The following is a 23,789-nucleotide window of genomic DNA, read 5'->3' as shown; positions in this document are numbered from 1 at the left end:
ACAAAAAAAAAAACCCTTGTAGGGAAAAAAAATGGAAGAAACCTTGGGAAAGGCAGTTTAAAAAGAGACCCCTTTCCAGGTAGGTTGGGCGTGCAGTGGGTGTCAAAAAGAAGGGGGCCAATGCAATAAAATACCACAGAACAGAGCACAAGTAATCCTCATTACAATATAACAGTGCAGTAGAAATATTACAAGTACAGAGCAGAATTTAACAGTAAATGATATCACATAATAGGATTTGGATTTGTTCAGAGTCCTGGAGACCTCAGCCATCAAGCTGAGTCAGCGCTCGGCCAGCAAATTTGATGAAAGGATCCCTCTACACGATCCATCCATCCATCTATTATCCAACCCACTATATCCTAACTACAGTGTCATGGGGGTCTGCTGGAGCCAATCCCAGCCAACACAGGGGGCAAGGCAGGAACAAATCCCGGGCAGGGCGCCAGCCCACCGCAGGGCACACACACACCAGGGACAATTTCGGATCGCCAATGCACCTAACATGCATGTCTTTGGACTGTGGGAGGAAACTGGAGCACCCGGAGGAAACCCATGCAGACACGGGGAGAACATGCAAACTCCTTGCAGGGAGGACCCAGGAAGCGAACCCAGGTCCCCTTACTGCGAGGCAGCAGCACCACCATTCTGCCGTCCTTGTTAATAGGACATCCCTAAATAGGAACCCAGATGGTTCATGGGAGCAGGAACCCTAAAAGCCTGCAGAAGAAGTTCTAGTCTGGAGTCCCTGAAACTAATGAAAGGCCACCTATGAAACTGGATAATGAAACTTGGAGAGGTGACTCCCAACCGGAGATATAGTTGCTTCACAGGCACAGGTAGGTGACATGCTGGATCAGATAGATAGATAGATAGATAGATAGATAGATAGATAGATAGATAGATAGATAGATAGATAGATAGATAGATAGATAGATAGATAGATAGATAGATAGATAGATAGATAGATAGATAGATAGATAGATAGATAGATAGATACTTTATTAATCCCAAGGGGAAATGCACATACTCCAGCAGCAGCATACTGATACAAAAAACAATATTAAAGAGTGATAACAATGCAGGTAAAAACAGACAATAACTTTGAATAATGTTAATGTTTACCCCCCCGGGTGGAATTGAAGAGGTGCATAGTGTGGGGGAGGAACGATCTCCTCAGTCTGTCAGTGGAGCAGGACAGTGACAGCAGTCTGTCGCTGAAGCTGTTCCTTTGTCTGGAGATGATACTGTTCAGTGGATGCAGTGGATTCTCCATAATTTATAGGAGCCTGTTGAGCGCCAGTCGCTCTGCCACAGATGTCAAACTGTCCAGCTCCGTGCCTACAACAGAGCCTGCCTTCCTCACCAGTTTGTCCAGGCATGAGTCACAATCACAATTTGATCAGCGGGTAGTCCTGCTACATCACAGCTCTATGGTTCATTGGTTTGAATCCTGGGCCCAGCTCACCATGCAGGACAGGCTTAGGCCACCAGGAATGGATCAACAGATATGAAAAGTGATGGATGCTTAGAACAATAATAAAAATGAAATATTCAAAGACCTTTAGTTCAACATCTCAGGCAAATCGGGAACTTTTATTTCAACTGCTCACTTTATTTTGAGTTTTTGTATTGTTTTTATCATATTGAGAGCTTCAGTTATTCATTTACAGCTCATGAAAAATCCTGATGTTTCTTTTCTTAACAACTAATGTAATGATTTTCAATGTGTTAAATTAAAGGAAGGTTTGGTTTTTACGTGAGGTGTACAGTCAGCATGACCATCTTCTTAAAACACTACACAACTTATGTGGTATATTATGATCCACCCTGTACTTTCTCCCACTTCCTCTTCCCCATAATCACGTGACGTTTGTGCATAGCTCTTGGCCCGTCTCTCTATATAATCTGCCCTGAGCTGTGGAGGCTCTTGTCTCTACCGCTCCTCAGACATGAACCCTTCTACTCTGACACTCTGTGTGATCCTCATCTGGCCTGTGGGTAAGTGATGGAGGCTTCTGTCTTTTTTATTGCTTTTAATTTGTTGAAATTCTGCAGGCCGAGAATATGCCTATCATTTGTTACATGACTGTTGCTCATGTGTGAACTGTCTTCTCCTTTCAGCCTCTGATGTAATTTTAACCCAGACCCCTAGCAGGGTATCAGCTCGCCTTAATGGTGATATCAGCTTCAAGTGCAGTGCCAGTCAGGATATTGGCTGGAGCTTAGCGTGGTATCACACGCCCTATGGACAGACCCCCAGACTCCTTATCAAAGCTGGAGATGAGCTCTACACAGGTGTGTCAAGCAGGTTTAGTGGACAGAAATCTGGAAGTGACTTCACTCTGACCATCACTGGAGTCCAGGCTGAAGACGCAGGACATTACTACTGCCAGCAGTACAGTAAGCTTCCTCACACAGTGATAAATAGCCATTCAGAAACCTCCATGAGTCTCAAGGGTCACTACCACCCTATGATCTGCTGCAGGTGCTGAGGAAGAAACATTTACCAGAGCAGTGAAGAGTGAAGCCTTTACAGTCAAATGCTGCTCACCCTGCTGGGAAAACGAAATCAATGAACTGTTAACTTTGTTATGCAGACTCTTTTATTTCTCTCCTTCAATTTGACATTTGATCGCCCTGAATTGAAAGTGTTGGACTATGAAGCACAAAGTGGGCAGTTGAGTCCCCTCCACAACTTGGCCCTGACCACTGTACAGGTGCTGGTCATAAAATTAGAATATCATGACAAAGTTGATTTATTTCAGTAATTCCATTCAAAAAGTGAAACTTGTATATTAGATTCATTCATTACACACAAACTGATGTATTTCAAATGTTTATTTCTTTTAATGTTGATGATTATAACTGACAACTAATGAAAGTCCCAAATTCAGTATCTCGGAAAATTAGAATATTGTGAAAAGGTTCAATATTGAAGACACCTGGTGCCACACTCTAATCAGCTAATTAACTCAAAACACCTGCAAAAGCCTTTAAATGGTCTCTCAGTCTAGTTCTGTAGGCTACACAATCATGGGGAAGACTGCTGACTTGACAGTTGTCCAAAAGACGACCATTGACACCTTGCACAAGGAGGGCAAGACACAAAAGGTCATTGCTAAAGAGGCTGGCTGTTCACAGAGCTCTGTGTCCAAGCACATTAATAGAGAGGCGAAGGGAAGGACAAGATGTGGTAGAAAAAAGTGTACAAGCAATAGGGATAACCGCACCCTGGAGAGGATTGTGAAACAAAACCCATTCAAAAATGTGGGGGAGATTCACAAAGAGTGGACTGCAGCTGGAGTCAGTGCTTCAAGAACCACCACGCACAGACGTATACAAGACATGGGTTTCAGCTGTCGCATTCCTTGTGTCAAGCCACTTTTGAACAAGAGACAGCGTCAGAAGTGTCTCGCCTTTGGACTGCTGCTGAGTGGTCCAAAGTTATGTTCTCTGATGAAAGTAAATTTTGCATTTCCTTTGGAAATCAAGGTCCCAGAGTCTGGATGAAGAGAGGAGAAGCACAGAATAAATGTTGTGTGAGGTCCAGTGTAAAGTTTCCACAGTCAGTGATGGTTTGGGGTGCCATGTCATCTGCTGGTGTTGGTCCATTGTGTTTTCTGAGGTCCAAGGTCAACGCAGCCGTCTGCCAAGAAGTTTTAGAGCACTTCATGCTTCCTGCTGCTGACGAACTTTATGGAGATGCAGATTTCATTTTCCAACAGGACCTGGCACCTGCACACAGTGCCAAAGCTACCAGTACCTGGTTTAAGGACCACGGTATCCCTGTTCTTGATTGGCCAGCAAACTCGCCTGACCTTGTGAAGAGGAAGATGCAATACGCCAGACCCAACAATTCAGAAGAGCTGAAGGCCACTATCAGAGCAACATGGGCTCTCATAACACCTGAGCAGTGCCACAGACTGATCGACTCCATGCCACGCCGCATTGCTGCAGTAATCCAGGCCAAAGGAGCCCCAACTAAATATTGAGTGCTGTACATGCTCATACTTTTCATGTTCATACCTTTCAGTTGGCCAACATTTCTAAAAATCCTTTTTTTGCATTGGTCTTAATTGATATTCTAATTTTCCTAGATACTGAATTTGGGACTTTCATTAGTTGTCAGTTATAATCTTCAACATTAAAAGAAATAAACATTTGAAATACATCAGTCTGTGTGTAATGAATGAATCTAATATACAAGTTTCACTTTTTGAATGGAATTACTGAAATAAATCAACTTTGTCATGATATTCTAATTTTATGATCAGCACCTGTATGTCAAGGAAACTCAGTTTACTTCCATTACACCTTCTGGTCCACTGATACAGAAACCTCAAATGTGCACCGAGAGTACAGGATATGATATGATAATGTAATGCCACAGACACAGATCATTAGATATACAGTAACAAATGCATTAAATACTCTGCATTATAATCATATAAAAAAATAAATATCAGAATAAATAAGTACCAGGCAGGAGAAACAACTGTGCAACTAGCAGGCTAAACACGGACAATAACATCACATCAATTGTGCAGGTGCTCAAGTAACAGAGTCTTGGTCCTCTGTCCATGAAGATGTCCTTGTGTGCTTGTGAGAGGTAACAGATTAATGGCTAACTCTTAATAATTGTTAGTATGTCTACTTCTGTGGCATCAAATAGAACATCCTAAATTTTGTTGGGGAAGGAAATAGGTGAGAGGACTTTCTTCAGGTATATCTTGCCATAAATATGTTAAATTGATAAGAGCCATTATACTTACCAGCCACATGCCTGTGTGGTCTGCCGCACTGAAGCAGCCATTTCAAATTGTGATGCCGTTTCTTAATATGCTTTGTAGATGTTAGTGATGATCTGGAGGAGACAGATTTTCTGTCCTCAGCCTTCTCAAAAAAGCAAAGGCACTGTTGAGCCTGTTTAACAAGATTGGTGGTGTTGTGCAATCAGGAGAGCTTCTCATAAATGTGGACCCCCAAGTGCTTAAAATATCAAAGTTCACTGTAGCTGGAAACTTTGTGTGAGCGACCTTTTCAAAATAAGCTTTTCATTTTAGCTGCAAGTTGTGCTGGATTTATGGTCTTGCTTTGAAGTGCCGGCATTACAGCTGCTATCTTCTCTACCTTTGGAGTGACTTGCTGTTTGATGTCATCTTGCTCACAATCAAACAGTTGTGCATCACGTACAAGCTCAGCAGTGGATGATGCACAAGGAATGTGCTACCATTTTGAAATGAGAGGAGTAACCAGCACCCTTACAATAAACTGTTTCTTCTAGTTACTTTTGCTTGATTTTCAGATGGGGTTTATCTCTCTCCAGATTACAAAGGATTTGCAGGAAGCAACATACAGTAGGCTATAAAATATGGCACATAGGTTTGGCGGCAGGTACAGGAAGGCATGGTACAATTCCAACAGTCCTGCATAATGTGTGTGTGTTTATTGGGAATTGATTGGTTTCAGTCATTGTGTTGTCTGGATGGGTGGGTTCAGGAGTGAATTGTTTGTGATTGTGACCAATAAGAAGCACTATTTAGTAGGCAAGATGTCTGCCACTTTACAGTCATATGAAAACGTTTGGAAACCCCTCTCAGCCTGCACAATAATTGACTCTACTTTCAACAAAAAAGATAACAGTGGTATGTCTTTCATTTCCTAGGAATATCTGAGTACTGGGGTGTTTTCCAAACAAAGATTTTTAGTGAAGCAGTATTTAGTTATATGAAATTAAATCAAATGTGAAAAACTAGCTGTGGGTCCCCTTGTAATTTTGCTGATTTGAATGCATGTAACTGCTCAATGCTGATTACTTGCAACACCAAATTGGTTGGATTAGCTCGTTAAGCCTTGAACTTTATAGACAATCATGAGAAAAGGTATTTTAGGTGGTCAATTACAAGATGTGACTCTGGAGGCAGCTAATAGGTACCGGCAGGCCAAGCGGAATGCGGCTTTGGTGGTTGCTGAGACAAAAACTCAGGCATGGGAGGAGTTTGGGGAGGCCATGGAGAACGACTTTCAGATGGCTTCAAGGGGATTCTGGTCTACCATCCGGCATCTCAGGAGGGGGAAGCAGTGCAGTGTCAACACTGTATATGGTGGGGATGGTGCTCAGCTGACCTCGACTCGTTGAGAGTCGGTGGGGGGAGTACTTCGAAGACCTCCTCAATCCCATTAACATGCCTTCTAATGAGGAAGCAGAGCCTGGGGACTCGGAGGTGGGCTCCCCCATCTCTGGGACTGAGGTCACCGAGGTGGTCAAAAAACTCCTTGGTGGCAGGGCTCCGGGGGTGGATGAGATACGCGCGGAGTTCCTCAAGGCTCTGGATGTTGTAGGACTGTCTTGGTTGACACGCCTCTGCAACATCGCATGGACATCGGGGACAGTGCCTCTGGATTGGCAGACCGGGGTGGTGGTCCAGGGGGACCGGAGAGTGTGTTCCAACTACAGAGGGATCACACTCCTCAGCCTCCCTGGAAAAGTCTATTCAGGGGTCCTAGAGAAGAGGGTCCGTCAGATAGTCGAACCCCGGATTCAGGAGGAACAGTGTGGTTTTCGTCCTGGTCGTAGAACAGTGGACCAGCTCTACACCCTTAGCAGGGTCCCGGAGGGTGCATGGGAGTTTGCCCAACCAGTCTACATGTGTTTTGTGGACTTGGAAAAGGCATTCGACCATGTCCCTCGGGGAGTGCTCCAGGAGTATGGGGTACTGGACCCCCTGATAAGGGCTGTTCGGTCCCTGTACAACCGGTGTCAGAGCTTGGTCCGCATTGCCGGCAGTAAGTCGAACCCGTTTCCAGTGAGAGTTGGACTCCGCCAAGGCTGCCCTTTGTCACCGATTCTGTTCATAACTTTAATGGACAGAATTTCTAGGTGCAGCCAGGGCGTTGAGGGGGTCCAGTTTGGTGGGCTCAGCATTGGGTCACTGCTTTTTGCAGACGATGTTGTCCTCGGATCGGATCAGTTTGCAGCTGAGTGTGAAGCGGCTGGGATGGGAATCAGCACCTCCAAATCCGAGACCATGGTCCTCAGCCGGAAAAGGGTGAAGTGCCCTCTCAGGGTTGGTAGCGAGATCCTGCCCCAAGTGGAGGAGTTCAAGTATCTTGTGGTCATGTTCACGAGTGAGGGAAGAATGGAGCGTGAGATCGACAGGCGGATCGGTGCAGCTTCCGCAGTGATGAGGGCTCTGCATCGGTCTGTTGTGGTGAAAAAGGAGCTGAGCTGTAAGGCAAAGCTCTCAATTTACCAGTCAGTCTATGTTCCTACCCTCACCTATGATCATGAGTTATGGGTAGTGACCGAAAGAACGAGATCGTGAATACAAGCGGCTGAAATAAGTTTCCTCCGCAGGGTGTCTGGGCTTTCCCTTAAAGATAGGGTGAGAAGCTCAGTCATCCGGGAGAAGCTCAGAGTAGAGCCGCTGCTCCTCCGCATCAAGAGGAGTCAGATGAGGTGGCTCGGGCATCTGACCGTAATGCCTCCTGGATGCCTCCCTGGTGAGGTGTTCTGGGCACGTCTAACAGGGAGAAGGCCCCAAAGAAGACCCAGGACACGTTGGAGGGACTATGTCTCTCGACTGGCCTGGGAACGCCTCGGGATTCTCCCGGAAGAGCTAGAAGAAGTGGCCGGGGAGAGGGAAGTCTGGGCATCTCTGCTCAAGCTGCTGCCCCCGTGACCCGATCTCGGATAAGCGGATGAGGATGGATGGAATTACAAGTTGTGTTTCCCTTTGATTCTCCTCTGAAGAGTGACAGCATGGGATCCTCAAAGCAACTCTCAAAAGATCTGAAAACAAAGATTGTTGAGTCTCATGGTTTAGGGGAAGGCTACAAAACGCTATCTCAGAGGTTTAAACTGTCATTTTCAACTGTAAGGAATGGAATCAGGAAATGGAAGGCCACAGGCACAGTTGATGTTAAACCCAGCAGGTCTGGCAGGCCAAGAAATATACAGGAGCGGCATATGCGCAAGATTGTGAGAATGGTTACAGACAACCCACAGATCACCTCCAAAGACCTGCAAGAACATCTTGCTGCAGATGGTGTATCTCTACATCGTTCTACAATTCAGCGCAATTTGCACAAAGAACATCTGTATGGCAGGGTGATGAGAAAGAAGTCCTTTCTGCACTCACGCCACAAACAGAGTCGCTTGTTGTATGCAAATGCTCATTTAGACAAGCCAGAATCATTTTGGAACAAAGTGCTTTGGACTGATGAGACAAAAATTGACTTATTTGGTCAGAACAAAAAGCGCTTTGCATGGCAGAAGAAGAACACCGCATTCCAAGAAAAACACCTGCTACCCACTGTTCAATTTGGTGGAGGTTCCATCATGCTGTGGGGCTGTGTGGCTAGTTCAGGGACTGGGGCCCTTGTTAAAGTCAAGAGTCGGATGAATTCAACCCAATATCAACAAATTCTTCAGGATAATGTTAGATAGATAGATAGATAGATAGATAGATAGATAGATAGATAGATAGATAGATAGATAGATAGATAGATAGATAGATAGATAGATAGATAGATAGATAGATAGATAGATAGATAGATAGATAGATAGATAGATAGATAGATAGATAGATAGATAGATAGATAGATAGATAGATACTTTATTAATCCCAAGGGGAAATTCACATACTCCAGCAGCAGCATACTGATAAAGAAAATATTAAATTAAAGAGTGATAACAATGTAGGTATACAGACAGACAATAACTTTGTATAATGTTAATGTTTACCCCCCCCCCCCCCCCCCCCCAGGTGGAATTGAAGAGTCGCACAGTGTGGGGGAGGAACGATCTCCTCAGTCTGTCAGTGGAGCAGGACAGTGACAGCAGTCTGTCGCTGAAGCTGCTCCTCTGTCTGGAGATGATACTGTTCAGTGGATGCAATGGTTTCTGCATGACTGACAGGAGCCTGCTCAGCATCCGTCGCTCTGCCATGGATGTCAAACTGTCCAGCTCCGTGCCTACAATAGAGCCTTCCGTCCTCACCAGTTCGTCCAGACGTGAGGTGTCCCTCTTCTTTATGCTGCCTCCCCAGCACACCACCGCGTAGAAGAGGGCGCTCGCCACAACCGTCTGATAGAACATCTGCAGCATCTTATTGCAGATGTTGAAGGACGCCAGCCTTCTAAGGAAGTATAGTCGGCTCTGTCCTTTCTTACACAGAGCATCATGAACATGATATAGCAGAATGATGTTAAAAGAAATGAAAAAATCAAAACAGATTATCCTGACTGTGGTGTTAGCTTTGTCAAAGTGGGAGAAGGCTCTGTGGAGCATATAGACCAGAGCATTCTCCCTACCTACTGTATATGTTCCTTACAGGCATACTTCAGAGGATCCAGATGTTCTGAAAGCAGGGGTCAGGGCTGTTTCAGGTTGTGGGACCCAAAGATTGCACGACAGATTAAAAGCTGCTTCAACACGTTCTTGAATGTCTAAGATTGGATTCACAAATGAAGAAATCTATGTGTCATTTCTTATTGTTAGATTCCATCCATCCATTTTCCAACCTGCTGAATCCAAACACAGGGTCACAGGGGTCTGCTGGAGCCAATCCCAGCCAGGGTGCCAACCCACTACAAGACACACTGAACAATTTAGAATTGCCAGTCCACCTAACCTGCATGTCTTTGGACTGTGGGAGGAAACCGGAGCACCCGGAGGAAACCCATGTAGACACGGGGAGAACATGCAAACTCCTCGCAGGGAGGACCCAGGAAGCGAACCCAGCTCTCCTTACTGCGAGGCAGCAGCGCTACCCATTGTGTCACCGTGCCACCCTTATTAAATTCCCAGCTTTCTAAACCCTGAACTAAAACTATGAGAATACAAACATTCAAAATGGTCCTACATCAAATCTTTTAAGCACCTCAGGACCCAGGGTTTATGTACAGGTAATGGGCACTTCATTAGGAACAGTAATCTAGTACCGGGTAGGATCTCCATTTACCTCCATGACACCCTGAATTCTTTGATGGATTGAACATGGCACTGGAAATGGAAGTCTAATTTTTTGACTGTTCAATTGAAGAAAAACATTACATGATTTGTAGTCAAATGGGACATCAAACTTGATGACTGTAGCTGCTCATTTCTTCCCCAGATTATACTGAATTACAGGACTTGAAATCGTAGGTATGCCAAAGTAGATAACCACATGATGAGTTTCTAGCACAGGTTCTCATTTTCAAAGGATTGCATGCTCGCCCCTTTTTCTGACAGGCAATTACATGCTGCCTTATGGAGCTGATGCCAAGTAAAGGCTTTCCAGGTACGGCAAGTTCAGCCACAATCTCTTCCCCTTTTTTTTGTTTTTCCATAATGTCGTGATATGTAAGACATGAAACATCAGACAGAGGAGCTTCACTTCTCTTTGTGTGTTCCAAAACACCTGTTTTCCTTGTTCTTCATCACTGCATTATACAGTGCATCCAGAAAGTATTCAGAGCGAATCACTTTTCCCACATTTTGTTATGTTACAGCCTTATTCCAAAATGGATTAAATTCATTTTTTTCCTCAGAATTCTACACACAATACCCCATAAAGACAACATGAAAAAAGTTTACTTGAAATTTTTGCAAATTTATTAAAAATAAAAAAATTGAGAAAGCACAAGTACATAAGTATTCACAGCCTTTGCCATGAAGCTCACAGTTGAGCTCAGGTGCATCCTGTTTCCCCTGATCATCCTTGAGATGTTTCTGCAGCTTAATTGGAGTCCACCTGTGGTAAATTCAGTTGATTGGACATGATTTGGTAAGGCACACACCTGTCTATATAAGGTCCCACAGTTGACAGTTCATGTCAGAGCACAAACCAAGCATGAAGTCAAAGGAATTGTCTGTAGACCTCCGAGACAGGATTGTCTCGATGCACAAATCTGGGGAAGGTTACAGAAAAATTTCTGCTGCTTTGAAGGTCCCAATGAACACAGTGGCCTCCATCATCCATAAGTGAAAGAAGTTCGAAACCACCAGAACTCTTCCTAGAGCTGGCCGGCCATCTAAACTGAGTGATCGGGGGAGAAGGGCCTTAGTCAGGGAGGTGACCAAGAACCCGATGGTCACTCTGTCAGAGCTCCAGAGGTCCTCTGTGGAGAGAGGAGAACCTTCCAGAAGGACAACCATCTCTGAAGCAACCCACCAATCAGGCCTGTTTGGTAGAGTGGCCAGACGGATGCCACTCCTTAGTAAAAGGCACATGGCAGCCCGCCTGGAGTTTGCCAAAAGGCACCTGAAGGACTCTCAGACCATGAGAAAGAAAATTCTCTGGTCTGATGAGACAAAGATTGAACTCTTTGGTGTGAATTCCAGGTGTCACGTTTGGAGGAAACCAGGCACCGCTCATCACCAGGCCAATACCATCCCTACAGTGAAGCATGGTGGTGGCAGCATCATGCTGTGCGGATGTTTTTCAGCAGCAGGAACTGGGAGACTAGTCAGGATAAAGGGAGAGATGACTGCAGCAATGTACAGAGACATCCTGGATGAAAACCTGCTCCAGAGCGCTCTTGGCCTCAGACTGTGGCGATGGTTCATCCTTCAGCAGGACAACGACCCTAAGCACACAGCCAAGATATCAAAGGAGTGGCTTCAGGACAACTCTGTGAATGTCCTTGAGTGGCCCAGCCAGAGCCCAGACTTGAATCCAATTGAACATCTCTGGAGAGATCTTAAAATGGCTGTGCACCGACGCTTCCCATCCAACCTGATGGAGCTTGAGAGGTGCTGCAAAGAGGAATGGGCAAAACTGGCCAAAGATAGGTGTGCCAAGCTTGTGGCATCATATTCAAAAAGACTTGAGGCTGTAATTGCTGCCAAAGGTGCATCGACAAAGTATTGAGCAAAGGCTGTGAATACTTATGTACATGGGATTTCTCAGTTTTTTCATTTGTAATAAATTTGCAAAAACCTCAAGTAAACTTTTTTCACATTGTCATTATGGGGTGTTGTGTGCAGAATTCTGAGGAAAAAAATGAATTTAATCCATTTTGGAATAAGGTTGTAACATAACAAAATGTGGAAAAAGTGATGCGCTGTGAATACTTTCCAGATGCACTGTATATTCTGTATTTCCAGAACTGGCTGTGAGCTCTCATTCACAAAAAGCTACCCGCTATGACCAAACTTTTTGGGACACTTTATAGATTAGTTGGTCTAATCTACTGGAAATTTCATACTACATGACGGGAGGTCATGTGCTGCCACTGCACCCTACTCACTAAGAATATCTAAACAAAGCCGGTGACTGAAAATCACTTGAAAAGTCACGTGGCATGGCCTTAATGGCTTTCAGTCCTTGCTAACCTTATTAAGAGCCCACAAGTTCTTCAGGATTTTGGTGACATGTTCATGCTACAATATTCTCAGTCCACATTATCCCAATGGTGCTCTAGTGAGTTTTATTTGAATATTTAACCTTTCTGGCCATTCTCCTCTGACCACTGCCATTAACAAGCTGTTTTTCCTACAGAACTTCCACTCATGTAATGTGCTTTGCTTATCATACAATTAACCAAAAACTCTAGAGAATGAAGTGCATGAAAACCCCAGGAAGACAGTTGAACTCCAATAATCCTACCAGGGCAACCGTCACTTCGATCAAATTTCCTGGCCATTGCAATGTTTAAGTGAACAGTATAGGCAGAGAGAGGCCATACAACTTCATAATGTCCATTCAGGTTTTAGTGGCAGTTCATCTATAAGTAGGAGGAGGAGTTTTAAAAATAAATAAAAATAAAATGTGTAATAAATTATGCTTGCAATGCTGTTAGTAATGATATATAAAAAAGGTGACATGGGTGGAAGTATGAAGTGCTAAGCCAAGGTTCTGTAGGGGATGGGGACTTCTTAACTCTTTGAATGGAGACAGAGAGTGACACCAAGTAGGGAATGACAAGAGGCAACAGATGCAAGGCACTCAATGACACTCAGTCAGCTGAAGAAACAAAGAAGATGTGAGCCAGACAGAGTAGACAGATGGGGGGCTGCCCTGGAGGGCTGGATATTAAGGGCAACTTAGGGGTCAGGGGTGCAGGAGCACCAAAAATTAGAAGAAAGTTCTAGTCTGGAGTAAGTGTTAGCCACCGTGACCCTATTCATTCTTGATTTCTGATTTCTTTCCAGATTGAGAGCTTCTACTCTACTTTTTAATTTACTATGTGTGGTTTTTCTTTTCTTAACAACTAATTTTTGTGCGTATTGATGTTCAGTGTTCCATGGTGAATTAAAGATGGAGGCTCAGCATTCATGTGTGTTGTGCAGTCAGCATGAGGTCTCTTCTTAAAATAACATACAATTTCTCCTGGTTCTTATGCTCTTGTGTACTTCCGCCTAATCACGAGGGTCTCATGCAAATCTCCTGGTGTGTCTCTCTGTATAATGTGGCCAGAGCTCTACAGGCTCTCAGCTTCTCTGCTCCTCAAACATGAGCCCTTCCACTCTCATGCTCTGCGTGTTCCTCATCTGGCCAGTGGGTGAGTGAAGAAGGCGTCCGTCTTCTTTATTGCTTTCTACTTTTTGATAATTTGTAACTTGTCCACACATCTATCATTTGTTATATGACTGTCACTCATGTCTAAACTGTTTTGTTCTTTCAGCCTCTGATGTGGTTTTAACTCAGACTCCCAGCATGGAGTCGGTCCGTCTGGGTGGAGATGTCAGCTTCAAGTGCAGTGCTAGTAAGGATATTGGCTGGTATTTATCATGGTACCACATGACTCGTGGACAGGCCCCCAGACTCCTTATCAAAGCTGGTAATGAGCTCTACACCGGTGTGCCAAGCAGGTTTAGTGGACAGAGATCTGGAAGTGAGTTCACTCTGACCATCACTGGAGTCCAGGATGAAGACGCAGGACATTACTACTGTTTGCAAAGCAATGAAGCTCCTCTCACACAGTAATAAAGAGTCATACAAAAACCCCCATGACCCTCCGGGGCCACCGCCACATGATGTGCCGCAGGTGCTGAGGAGGAACACTTAATAGATGAGTAGTGAAGTGTGTGAAGAGTAAGGCCTTTACAGTTAAGTGCTGTTCACCCTGCTGTGAGAAGTCAAGCAAAGTGACATCTTCAATAAAAGGTGTCATTTTACTTGACTTCTCACTACATTCATAATGGCTAACACGTTACAACACCCTAGTACTTCACCCTGCTGAAAAGATTAAACTACAGTACAGTAATTAATTATTAACAGTGTTGGTGACACTTGATTCTTACTTTTCTCATTTACTCTCAATAAAAGATTTTGAAGGCCTGATGTCTAAAGTGTTGGACTGTAAAACACAAAGTTAAAAGTTCAATACCCACCACTGCTCACTGCTTGACCCTGAACAACTCATTTATTCAGAAAAACTGTCCAGCAGTTCAGTTTAATGTAATTATACAATATAGACCTTACAAGATGATGAAGAGAATTTCTTAGTGCCATTGGAAAAAACCTTTAACATGCAGATGACTAATTGAGCTACGAGTTTAATGTCTCTCAGGTAACTTGTGTTTCTAACTCTACAGGCACTTGCTAAGTGCAAACTGTAGCAGTGCTGGTGGTTGAATCCCCCCCTTGTGTCTTCTAGTGTCACTTCCAGAACCGACTTCGACTTTGGCTCCCCCCAGAGCACTGTGGCCTTTTACTGAGCTTAGCATATCAGTCTTGTGAGCTGGGGTGCTGATCACACCCCTAGAGGATACAGACACTCCTCTAAAAATGGCTGAAAGACTATCTTCACATTGCTCCCTTATTTGCTGGGCTTACTTGCGGCTCTACAATCTCCTGTGTTTCTGTGCAAATCTGTGACCCAAGCGTGACAAGTGGTACCAGGAGTGGTTGCACAGATGAACACCGAGGAGTTGTTTCAAATCGCTCAAAATGTCCCACTTCCTCCTGACCTGGAGGATGATCCACCTGCTAATTACAAGGATGTGCTGATGAAGATGGGTCCTTCCAATGACCCGGAGATGTTTCTTTTAGCTTTTGAGTATGTGGCGACTTCGATGGGATGGGACAAACGAAACTGGGCTGTTATCTTCACTGCTTTTTTGTCTGGGGATGCCTTACTTGCCTTACGGAATGTGCCTCGCGATAAACTCATCAATTATGATTTCTTGAAGCGGCAGGTTGTTTTACATAAAACTACAAGCTTTTTGTCTAAAGGTTTTGCGCGTCATGATTGGAAACTGAACATGGACGGTCCTATTTGTGTGCAAATACAAGATTTGATTCATAAAGTTCATTGCTGGTTTGAAGGAAACGAGATGGAGCGCGTTGTGGAAAAAGGTTGTCATGAATATACTGCTGGCAGGGATACCTACAGTTCTCCGAGATTAATTTCTTCGTCATGATGTAGAGTCTTTAGCCAAATGTTTGGAGGGTTCTCTAACTGCTTGGAGAAAAAGCAGTGGATTTGCTGCTCCTTATGCTGTTTTTCACCCTCCGAGGGATCGCCCAGGGAATGCTCGTCACTTTGAACGGAGGTTAGACCATCAATGAGCTGTAAAACTTGAAAATCGGGTTTCCTCAAGATGGCCTCCAGGGGATCCAGTTGTTGATGTAGTGCCCACATCTGGGGAGGCAGGAGGCCGTGGACATTGCCGTGGATATTTCGGCAGTGGAACTGAACAAAGATGCTTCCTGTGTGATCAACCCGGCCACTTGGCGGGCCACTCCTGCTCAATCAATGGAAATTGGTCTGTTGCTCCCATGTTCCTTATTATTCAGATAAAAAGGATGGCTTAATGATCTTGGTGAAGTTGGGGTGCCGCAAGATGTCGGCATTATTGGACTCAGGAAGTGACCTTTGTATTGTCAGATAGGACTGTCTTGATGATGGGTACCTGTGTAACACTGAAACTGTAAACATATATTGTGTACATGGAGATGTTAAACACTATCAGACATTGCTTCTTCCTTTAACATATAAGGGTCATCACTTTAAAGTTTGGTCTGCCATTTCGGACTACTGCCCCTGGCCCCTGCTGATCGGCAGGAGGAATGCCCTTTTTCCTAGACTCATGACCGAATGTCAGGCGCCAGTCATCGAGCCCCCTGTCAATCTTAGCGGCGGGAAAGAAGAAGAACTGGTGGCTGTCGGGGAAGATCTCAAGCCCCGATTAGATATTGAACCCGAGGTGGCTGTTGGGGAAGATCTAGAGCCCTGATTAGACATTGAACTTGATCTCTCCAGCGAGACTGAGAGAGACACCCCCAAGTTCCTAGAGCGGCTGGCTGGCCCATCTACAACTTCTCAGCTTGCAAATGCCTCCGAACACAAACCGAGCACTGGCGAGCAGACGGATTTTGTGCTCTTGCAGCATGCCGATAGTTCATTTAAACAGGCTCGCTCTGCTAGTGACTCCTATTACCAAGAGCGTGCATCCGGGGGCTTAAAAACCCCACACTTTCTTGAGAAAGATGGCTGCCTTTTTAGAGTTATATCAGATAATTTTGTGGCGGAATTTATTGAACAGTTAGTTGTACCTGAAGTACATAGGGACATTCTTTTGCAATTAGCTCACTCTCACATCTTGGGTGGGCACCTGGGGGCTGATAAGACCAGAGAACGTTTATCGAAACAATTTTATTGGCTGAATATGGGGAAAGATGTGTAGCGATTCTGTACTTCATGTCCTGATTGCCAGATCATCTCTACTTATAGACCTCCTCGGGCTCCCCTTTCTCCTATGCCTATTTTGGAAGTTCCTTTCAATGAGTGGGATTAGATATAGTAGGCCCTATTCCTAAGACTAAATATGGGTATCAATATATGCTTGTGTTGGTTGACTATGCAATGCGATATCCGGAAGTGGCTGCTTTGAAAAAAGCCAATTCCTCCACTGTAGCCAAAGCTTTGTGCGAGATTGTTACTCGTATTGGCATCCCTAGAGAAATCTTAACTGATCAGGGCACACCTTTAACTTCTTGCGTGATGAAACAATTGTGTGACAGCTTTACTATTAAGAAATTGAGTACCACTGTTTACCATCCGCAGACGAATGGTTTTACTGAACGATTTAACAAGACTTTAAAACAGATGAACATCATAGCTCACGATGATTTGACGTCTCAGGACTCTGTTCTGCCTTTTATTATGTTTGCGGTGCGGGAATTGCTGCAGGTGTCCACTGGCTTGAGTCCGTTTGAGTTGTTGTTTGGCAGGTGTCCGAGAGGCATCTTGGATGTTGTATGAGAGGAATGGACAGGAATCAGGACAACAGCTCACGGGTGGAGCTTTGCAGATTGGGTAATTGCGTTACAACATAGAATTTCTAAATTATCTTCCTATTGCTGTGAAGCATCAGAAAAAAGAAAACCCAGAAATGTCTTTACGATATGCACTGTAAGCTCCATGAATTCAAACCTGGTGATCATGTTTGCTTCTGATTCCATCTGACCCTCACAAATTCCTAGTGAAATGGCAGGGCCCTGCCATTATTGAGGGGCCGGTGAATTAGAAGGTTACAATACCATTCCAGATTTTACATGTTAATCTCTTGAAGGAGTGGCATGACCCACAAGGGGTTTACGCTTCCTTGGCTGATGTCTACCAGACAGATGTTGCTATTGGACGCGATTTGACTGACTCACAAAAGACAGAGTTGTTAACTGTGATTGAGCGGAACACTGATGTTTTTTCAGACTTGCCAGGTGTGACTAACCTTGCAGAACATAAAATCACTACTGAACCCGGTGTTAGGGTACAGATGCACCCATATTGGATTCCAGAAGCACGACAGAATATTGTGCACGAGGAAGTCAAAAAGATGCTGGCATTGGGTGTAATTTGTGAAAGTAAAAGTGACTGGTGCAGTCCGGTCGTATTAGTCCCAAAATAAGATGGTTCAGTTCGCTTCTGTATTGATTTCAGGCGCTTGAATAAGGTCTCTAAATTCAATGCTTATCCAATGCCCTGTGTTGACGAGCTGTTTTAAAAACTGGGTCAGGCAACCTATATCTCCACGCTGGATCTCACGAAAGGTTACTGGCAGGTGCCTCTTGAGAAAATAGCATTTGCGACTAATGACGGACTTACTAGACTCCCGTTTAATCTTTATGGCGCACCTCTAACATTCCAGCGTATGATGGATCAGTTCTTGTGTCCTCATTCCGAATATTCCAGGGTGTACATCGATGTCGTGATTTTCATCAATGATTGGCAAATGCATTTAGAACATCTCCAGGCTGTCCTTGAAAGCTTGAGAAGGGCTGGCTTGATAGCTAACCGTAAGAAGTGTAAGTTGGGTATGTCTGAGACTCATTATCTGGGTTATTCAATGGGCAGGGATTTACTCCGGCCACAATTTTAAAAAGTGGAAGAGATGCTGGCTTTCCCATGTCCAGAAATGCAGAAAAAAGTTTGTGCTTTTCTGGGGCTTGCTGGTTATTACAGAAGATTCATCCCTGACTTTGCAAATATGGCTGCTCCTCTTTCAGATCTTACTAGAGGCAAGAAAAACCACCCTGTTTTATGGACAGAAGGTTGTGAATGTTCCTTTTATGATTTGAAAACCGCTTTGTCTTCTTATCCAGTTTTGTGGAATCCCGACTTCTCCAAGGATTTTGTTCTACAGACGGATGCAAGTGCATTTGATGTAGGTGCCGTCCTGTCCCAGGTTTTTGATGGGGAAGAGCACCCTATCACATTTCTGAGTAGGAAATTGCTTCCTAGGGAACGTAATTATTTGACTATTGAGAAAGAATGCTTGGCTACTAAATGGGCTGTGGAAGTGCTTTGTTATTATTTATGGGGTCGAAATTTCACATTAGTGACAGATCACGCTCCACTTCAATGGTTATACCGTCAGAAAGATACAAACTCTTGTCTCATGAGATGGTTTTTGAGCTTGCAACCTTATAGTTTTACTGTCAGGCATCAACCCAGCCCTGAACACGTTAATGCTGATGTCCTGTCATGTCTGTTTGAACCTGGTTTGGAGAGTTGTTTAATTCACGAGAATGTGAATAAAGCTGACGGAGAGGGTGTGAGCAAAGGGGCTGATTGCAAACCTTCAGGATACGGACGCTCCTTTAAAAAAATGCTGAAAGACTACCTTCACATTGTTCCCTTACTTGCTGGGCTTACTTGCGGCTCTGTCGCATGATATGCTTCCCGCGCGGTACTTTCCGTACTTAAAAGCCCAAACAGCACCTATTGGTTTTTGATTGATCGCTTTTCTCTCTCTCTCTTTTTCTCTTTTGGTCTTTATTTCGCCTTATACAATTTCTTGTATTAGGAATTTGGTAGTTTTCGCATACCCCTTGGGGTCAGAGCGCAGGGTCAGCCATTGTACAGCACCCCTGGAGCAATTACAGGTTAAGGGCCTTGCTCAAGGGCCCAGCAGAGCAGAACATTCTCTGCTCCTGATGTGCACTCCTTTAAAGAGGAAGATATGTTTGCACTCTTTTAATTGTGAGACGGAACTGTCATCTCTGTCTTGTCATGGAGAAGATTTAAACTTTTGAAAAAGAGACAAATGTTCGTTTGCAGTGTTTGAATAAAGTTCCTGTCTCTACAACCTCCTGTGAGAAAAGGACACTGCCAGATTAAAAAAGAGGAGCGAGTGGACAGACTTGACTGGAGCTGCGGTAACAGAACTCTTGCTTGAATCCTCAATATGTTGTTGCCTGTAGAATTACTGTGGTGTGCCAGGATTTGTTATTAATACTGTTGAGTGTTCATCTTGGAATCTTCATGGGCAAGTAAAATCACAAAGGGTGTTCCTGCAAAGACGAGCGTGCATGTAGAAAAGAAATGAAAAATCTCATGCTGACCTTTAAGGATTTTGCTCACTGCACTTTGACATTCTTTGATATCCTTCTGCTGTGAAACATTCTGACCTGTCATTGTTTACACGTCTTAAACAACTATCATACACTGAGTCATGCAGCCATTTCTGTACTACCTCACTCTGTGCTGTCTTATCTATATCTATTATTTATGTATTATATTACATATTTATTGAATATATTTATGTATCTAGATTGCATCATACCATACATTGTATCAATGTTCATATTGCATACTACACGTCAATATTGCTGCTACTTCTTTGTCTTGTCTTTGCATAATGTCTTGTTTGTGTTTTAATTTTAATTTTTTAATTTTTATTTAAATTTTAATTTTAATCCTAATTTTAATTTTTAATATTTTATTCGCACTTCATGTTGTTACACTGTGGACCCTGAGCTTCACAATTTCACCTTTCTGTGTACTTGTAAATGTTTGAGAAGCAATAAAGTTTGCTTTGACGTTCACTTTGACTTCGACAGAGCAGGTATCATGTCAGTCATTTTGACAGAACAAGATCATTTCTTTTTTTCTGGGAGAGCTGTGAGTATTCATCTCAGGCATCATTTCCTTTTTCATGCTTAAGTCAAGTAGAAGTGTGTTCAGTGAACTGTTATATTTGTCATGATGGATGAATCCTGCATGGTCTGTCTGTGCAGTAGGTAATCTGATGTGAGCACAGTATGTCTGGAATGCTGGATATGATTTGGAACTTGGCCAGATAGTCAGGCCATTTTTATGCTTTCTGCTAATAGTCTGACCCTTTAACAAGTCACAAATATACTGTAAAGTAGTTTAGTAACTGAATCTAGTAATGTTAACTAATTATTTGATGGTTATATTGTTCATGTTATAATGTATTGCAATGCGTACACAGGACAGTGAAATTCTTTATTGCATCTCTCTCACAGTCTTGTGACAATGGTACAGCACCAAAAACAGTGAATGCCTCACCATTAGACAATACTCATACAGCATACATACCTACATATATGCATAGATAAACATACTGTACATGCCTACATAAAATTTTCTGCTGTTGTCATCACAAACCATTGTGTCGGGTTATCGGCCTATCAGACAAGCTGCATATGTGGGAGAAGTCACTTTTAACACAGCTGTCAAGGAGAATGCTACCTGCGAGAAGCAACCCAATGGAGAGAACAGCTCGAGTGGACTAACAGACAAATGCCCATATTTTTGTTCTGTTGAGCACCGACGTGGGGCCAGATTCTGTTGAGTATCAAACAGGGACTATGAAACATCCTAAACTGCACTGTCTCTTCATTGTTCCCTACAGTGGCACAGTCCTGGAGATCGCAGCAGACTAGACGGTTGTCACAAACATCATTCACCAACTGAGCAAACAAGTAAGGCTGTTGCAGGTACAAGTCGCAAATAAACACATAAATTTTGTTGAAGCAGAGGCAGCGGATGTGGCCCTACAGGTTGACCATCATCATGGGCCATTGCAGGTACTTTTGTCCCTAAAGAGGCATGACTATATACAGTTAGGTCCATAAGTATTTGGACAGAGACAAGCGTTACCTGGCATGAAGCAGACGCTGACTGAGCCACGGCAAAATGTTTCAGAGACTTCCCAGTACGGACTTCGCGGTTTAGAAAAAGTTTCATCCCAAGAACTATAAACGCACTCAATCAGTCCATCAAGTGCTCCTTAAAGAACTGTTTGGACTTATAAGTACAATTACCTCACTGTAAACTTGGGATACAGTTATAATATTGCACAACCTGCACCACTTTATAAAGCGTGTATTTACATATGATGATGATATCATTTTTAAGATGAAATGCAGCAAAATATGTTGATTATATTATACAGATAAAACTTTAACTTCATTTAAATAATCTGTATTGTTAATAATTAAACATGTGAGGACACGGTGCCGCAGCGCTAGCTAGTTCATGGATTGTTCCTGCATTGCAAATAGCGCAGATCAATGGGCGGGGCTTAGCCCCTCGATTTCCCTCAATTCTTTGACCTTATTAGCTGTAGAGCCACTTCAATTATTAGAATGCTTCTCACTTCGACTGTGTTTAATTCACATGATTTTGATCTTCACAGCGACACCGTCTCACAAAATCCAAAGACCTCACATAATTGTAGTTCAGAAGTAATGAAGTTCACTATTTAACATGACAGAAATTAGCCTTTACCACATCATAATTTACATTAATTAACACTGAAGTGGAAACGGGATGCTTTGTATTTTTGTAGTATTATATTGTAGAGCGGGCACTGAGCGCCGCAGTGGCTGGATTGTGTAAAGTGAGGTCTGCGGCTGATTGGCGTCTTTTAAATAAATAATCACCGCATTTGAAAATGAAATTGCAAATGGGGGTATTTCATTTTCATTTTAATTTTTGCAGCATTCTTGCATGCAGACTTTGAAAATGAGATTGCATTCTTATTTTATGATTTTAATTTTAATTTTCATTATTGCAGAAAATTCCTCCCATACAGTCTTTAGTGAAAATTCAACTTTATGTAGGAGTAGGAGTTTTAAAAAAAATAAATAAATAAATTGTGTAATGAATTATGTTTGGCAAGTTGTTAGCAATAATATATAAAAAGGTGACATGGGTGGAAGTTTGAAGTGCTAAGCCAAGGTTCTTAAGGGGATGGGGGCTTCTTAACTCTCTGAATGGAGACAGCGAGTGACACCAAGTAGGGAATGACAAGAGGCAACAGATGCAAGGCACTCGATGACACTCAGTCAACTCAAGAAACAAAGAAGATTTGAGCCAGATAGAGTAGACAGATGGGGGGCTGCCCTAGAGGGCTGGATATTAAGGGCAACTTAGGGGTCAGGGGTGCAGGAGCACCAAAAATTAGAAGAAAGTTCTAGTCTGGAGTAAGTGTTAGCCACCGTGACCCTATTCATTCTGATTTCTTGTCTCTTTCCAGATTGTGAGCTTCTACTCTACTATTTAATTTACTTTGTGTGTTTTTTTCTTTTCTCAATGACAAATTTTTGTGCGTATTGATTTTCAGTGTTCTGTGGTGAATTAAAGATGGAGGCTCAGCACTCATGTGAGTTGTGCAGTCAGCATGAGGTCTCTTCTTAAAATAACACACAACTTCTCCCGGTTCTCATGGTCTTGTGTACTTCCACCTAATCACGAGGGTCTCATGCAAATCTCCAGGTGTGTCTCTCTGTATAATGTGGACAGAGCTCTACAGGCTCTCAGCTTCTCTGCTCCTCAAACATGAGCCCTTCCACTCTCATGCTCTTCGTGTTCTTCATCTGGCCTGTGGGTAAGTGAAGAAGGCTTCCATCTTCTGTTATTGCTTTCTACTTTTTGATAATTTGTAACTTGTCCACACATCTATTATTTGTTATATGATTGTCGCTCATGTCACTGTTTTGTTCTTTCAGCCTCTGATGTGGTTTTAACTCAGACTCCCGGCATGGAGTCGGTCCGTCTGGGTGGAGATGTCAGCTTCAAGTGCAGTGCCAGTAAGGATATTGGCTGGGGATTATCATGGTACCACATGACTCATGGACAGGCCCCCAGACTCCTTATCAAACTTGGTAATGAGCTCTACACCGGTGTGCCAAGCAGGTTTAGTGGACAGAGATCTGGAAGTGACTTCACTCTGACCATCACTGGAGTCCAGGATGAAGACGCAGGACATTACTACTGTTTGCAAACCAGAGAAGCTCCTCTCACACAGTAATAAAGAGTCATACAAAAACCTCCATGACCCTCTGGGGCCACCGCCACATGATGTGCTGCAGGTGCTGAGGAAGAACACTTAACAGATGAGTAGTGAAGTGTGTGAAGAGTAAGGCCTTTACAGTTAAGTGCTGTTCACCCTGCTGTGAGAAGTCAAACAAAATGACATCTTCAATAAAAGGTGTCATTTTGCTTGATGTCTCACTGCATTCATAATGGCAAACATGGTACAACACCCTAGTACTTCACCCTGCTGAAAAGATTAAACTACAGTACAGTAATTAATT

General features: G+C 43.4%; 1 gene segment (V, D, J or C); it reads left to right on the top strand.

Moving 5' to 3' along the window:
• Nucleotides 1-1,918: 1,918 nt before the first annotated feature.
• LOC114644676 (Ig kappa chain V region 3368-like) lies at nt 1,919-23,503 on the top strand. The segment is given in 3 exon segments: nt 1,919-2,001; nt 13,618-13,804; nt 23,389-23,503. Coding segments are annotated over 3 exon segments (351 nt in total).
• Nucleotides 23,504-23,789: the final 286 nt, after the last annotated feature.

This window comes from Erpetoichthys calabaricus, chromosome 5 (genome assembly GCF_900747795.2).
Source record: "Erpetoichthys calabaricus chromosome 5, fErpCal1.3, whole genome shotgun sequence".
Classification (NCBI taxonomy): Eukaryota; Metazoa; Chordata; class Cladistia; order Polypteriformes; family Polypteridae; genus Erpetoichthys; species Erpetoichthys calabaricus.
The sequence above is the reverse complement of the archived record's forward strand: the minus strand, read 5'-3'. Positions and strand labels throughout refer to the sequence as shown.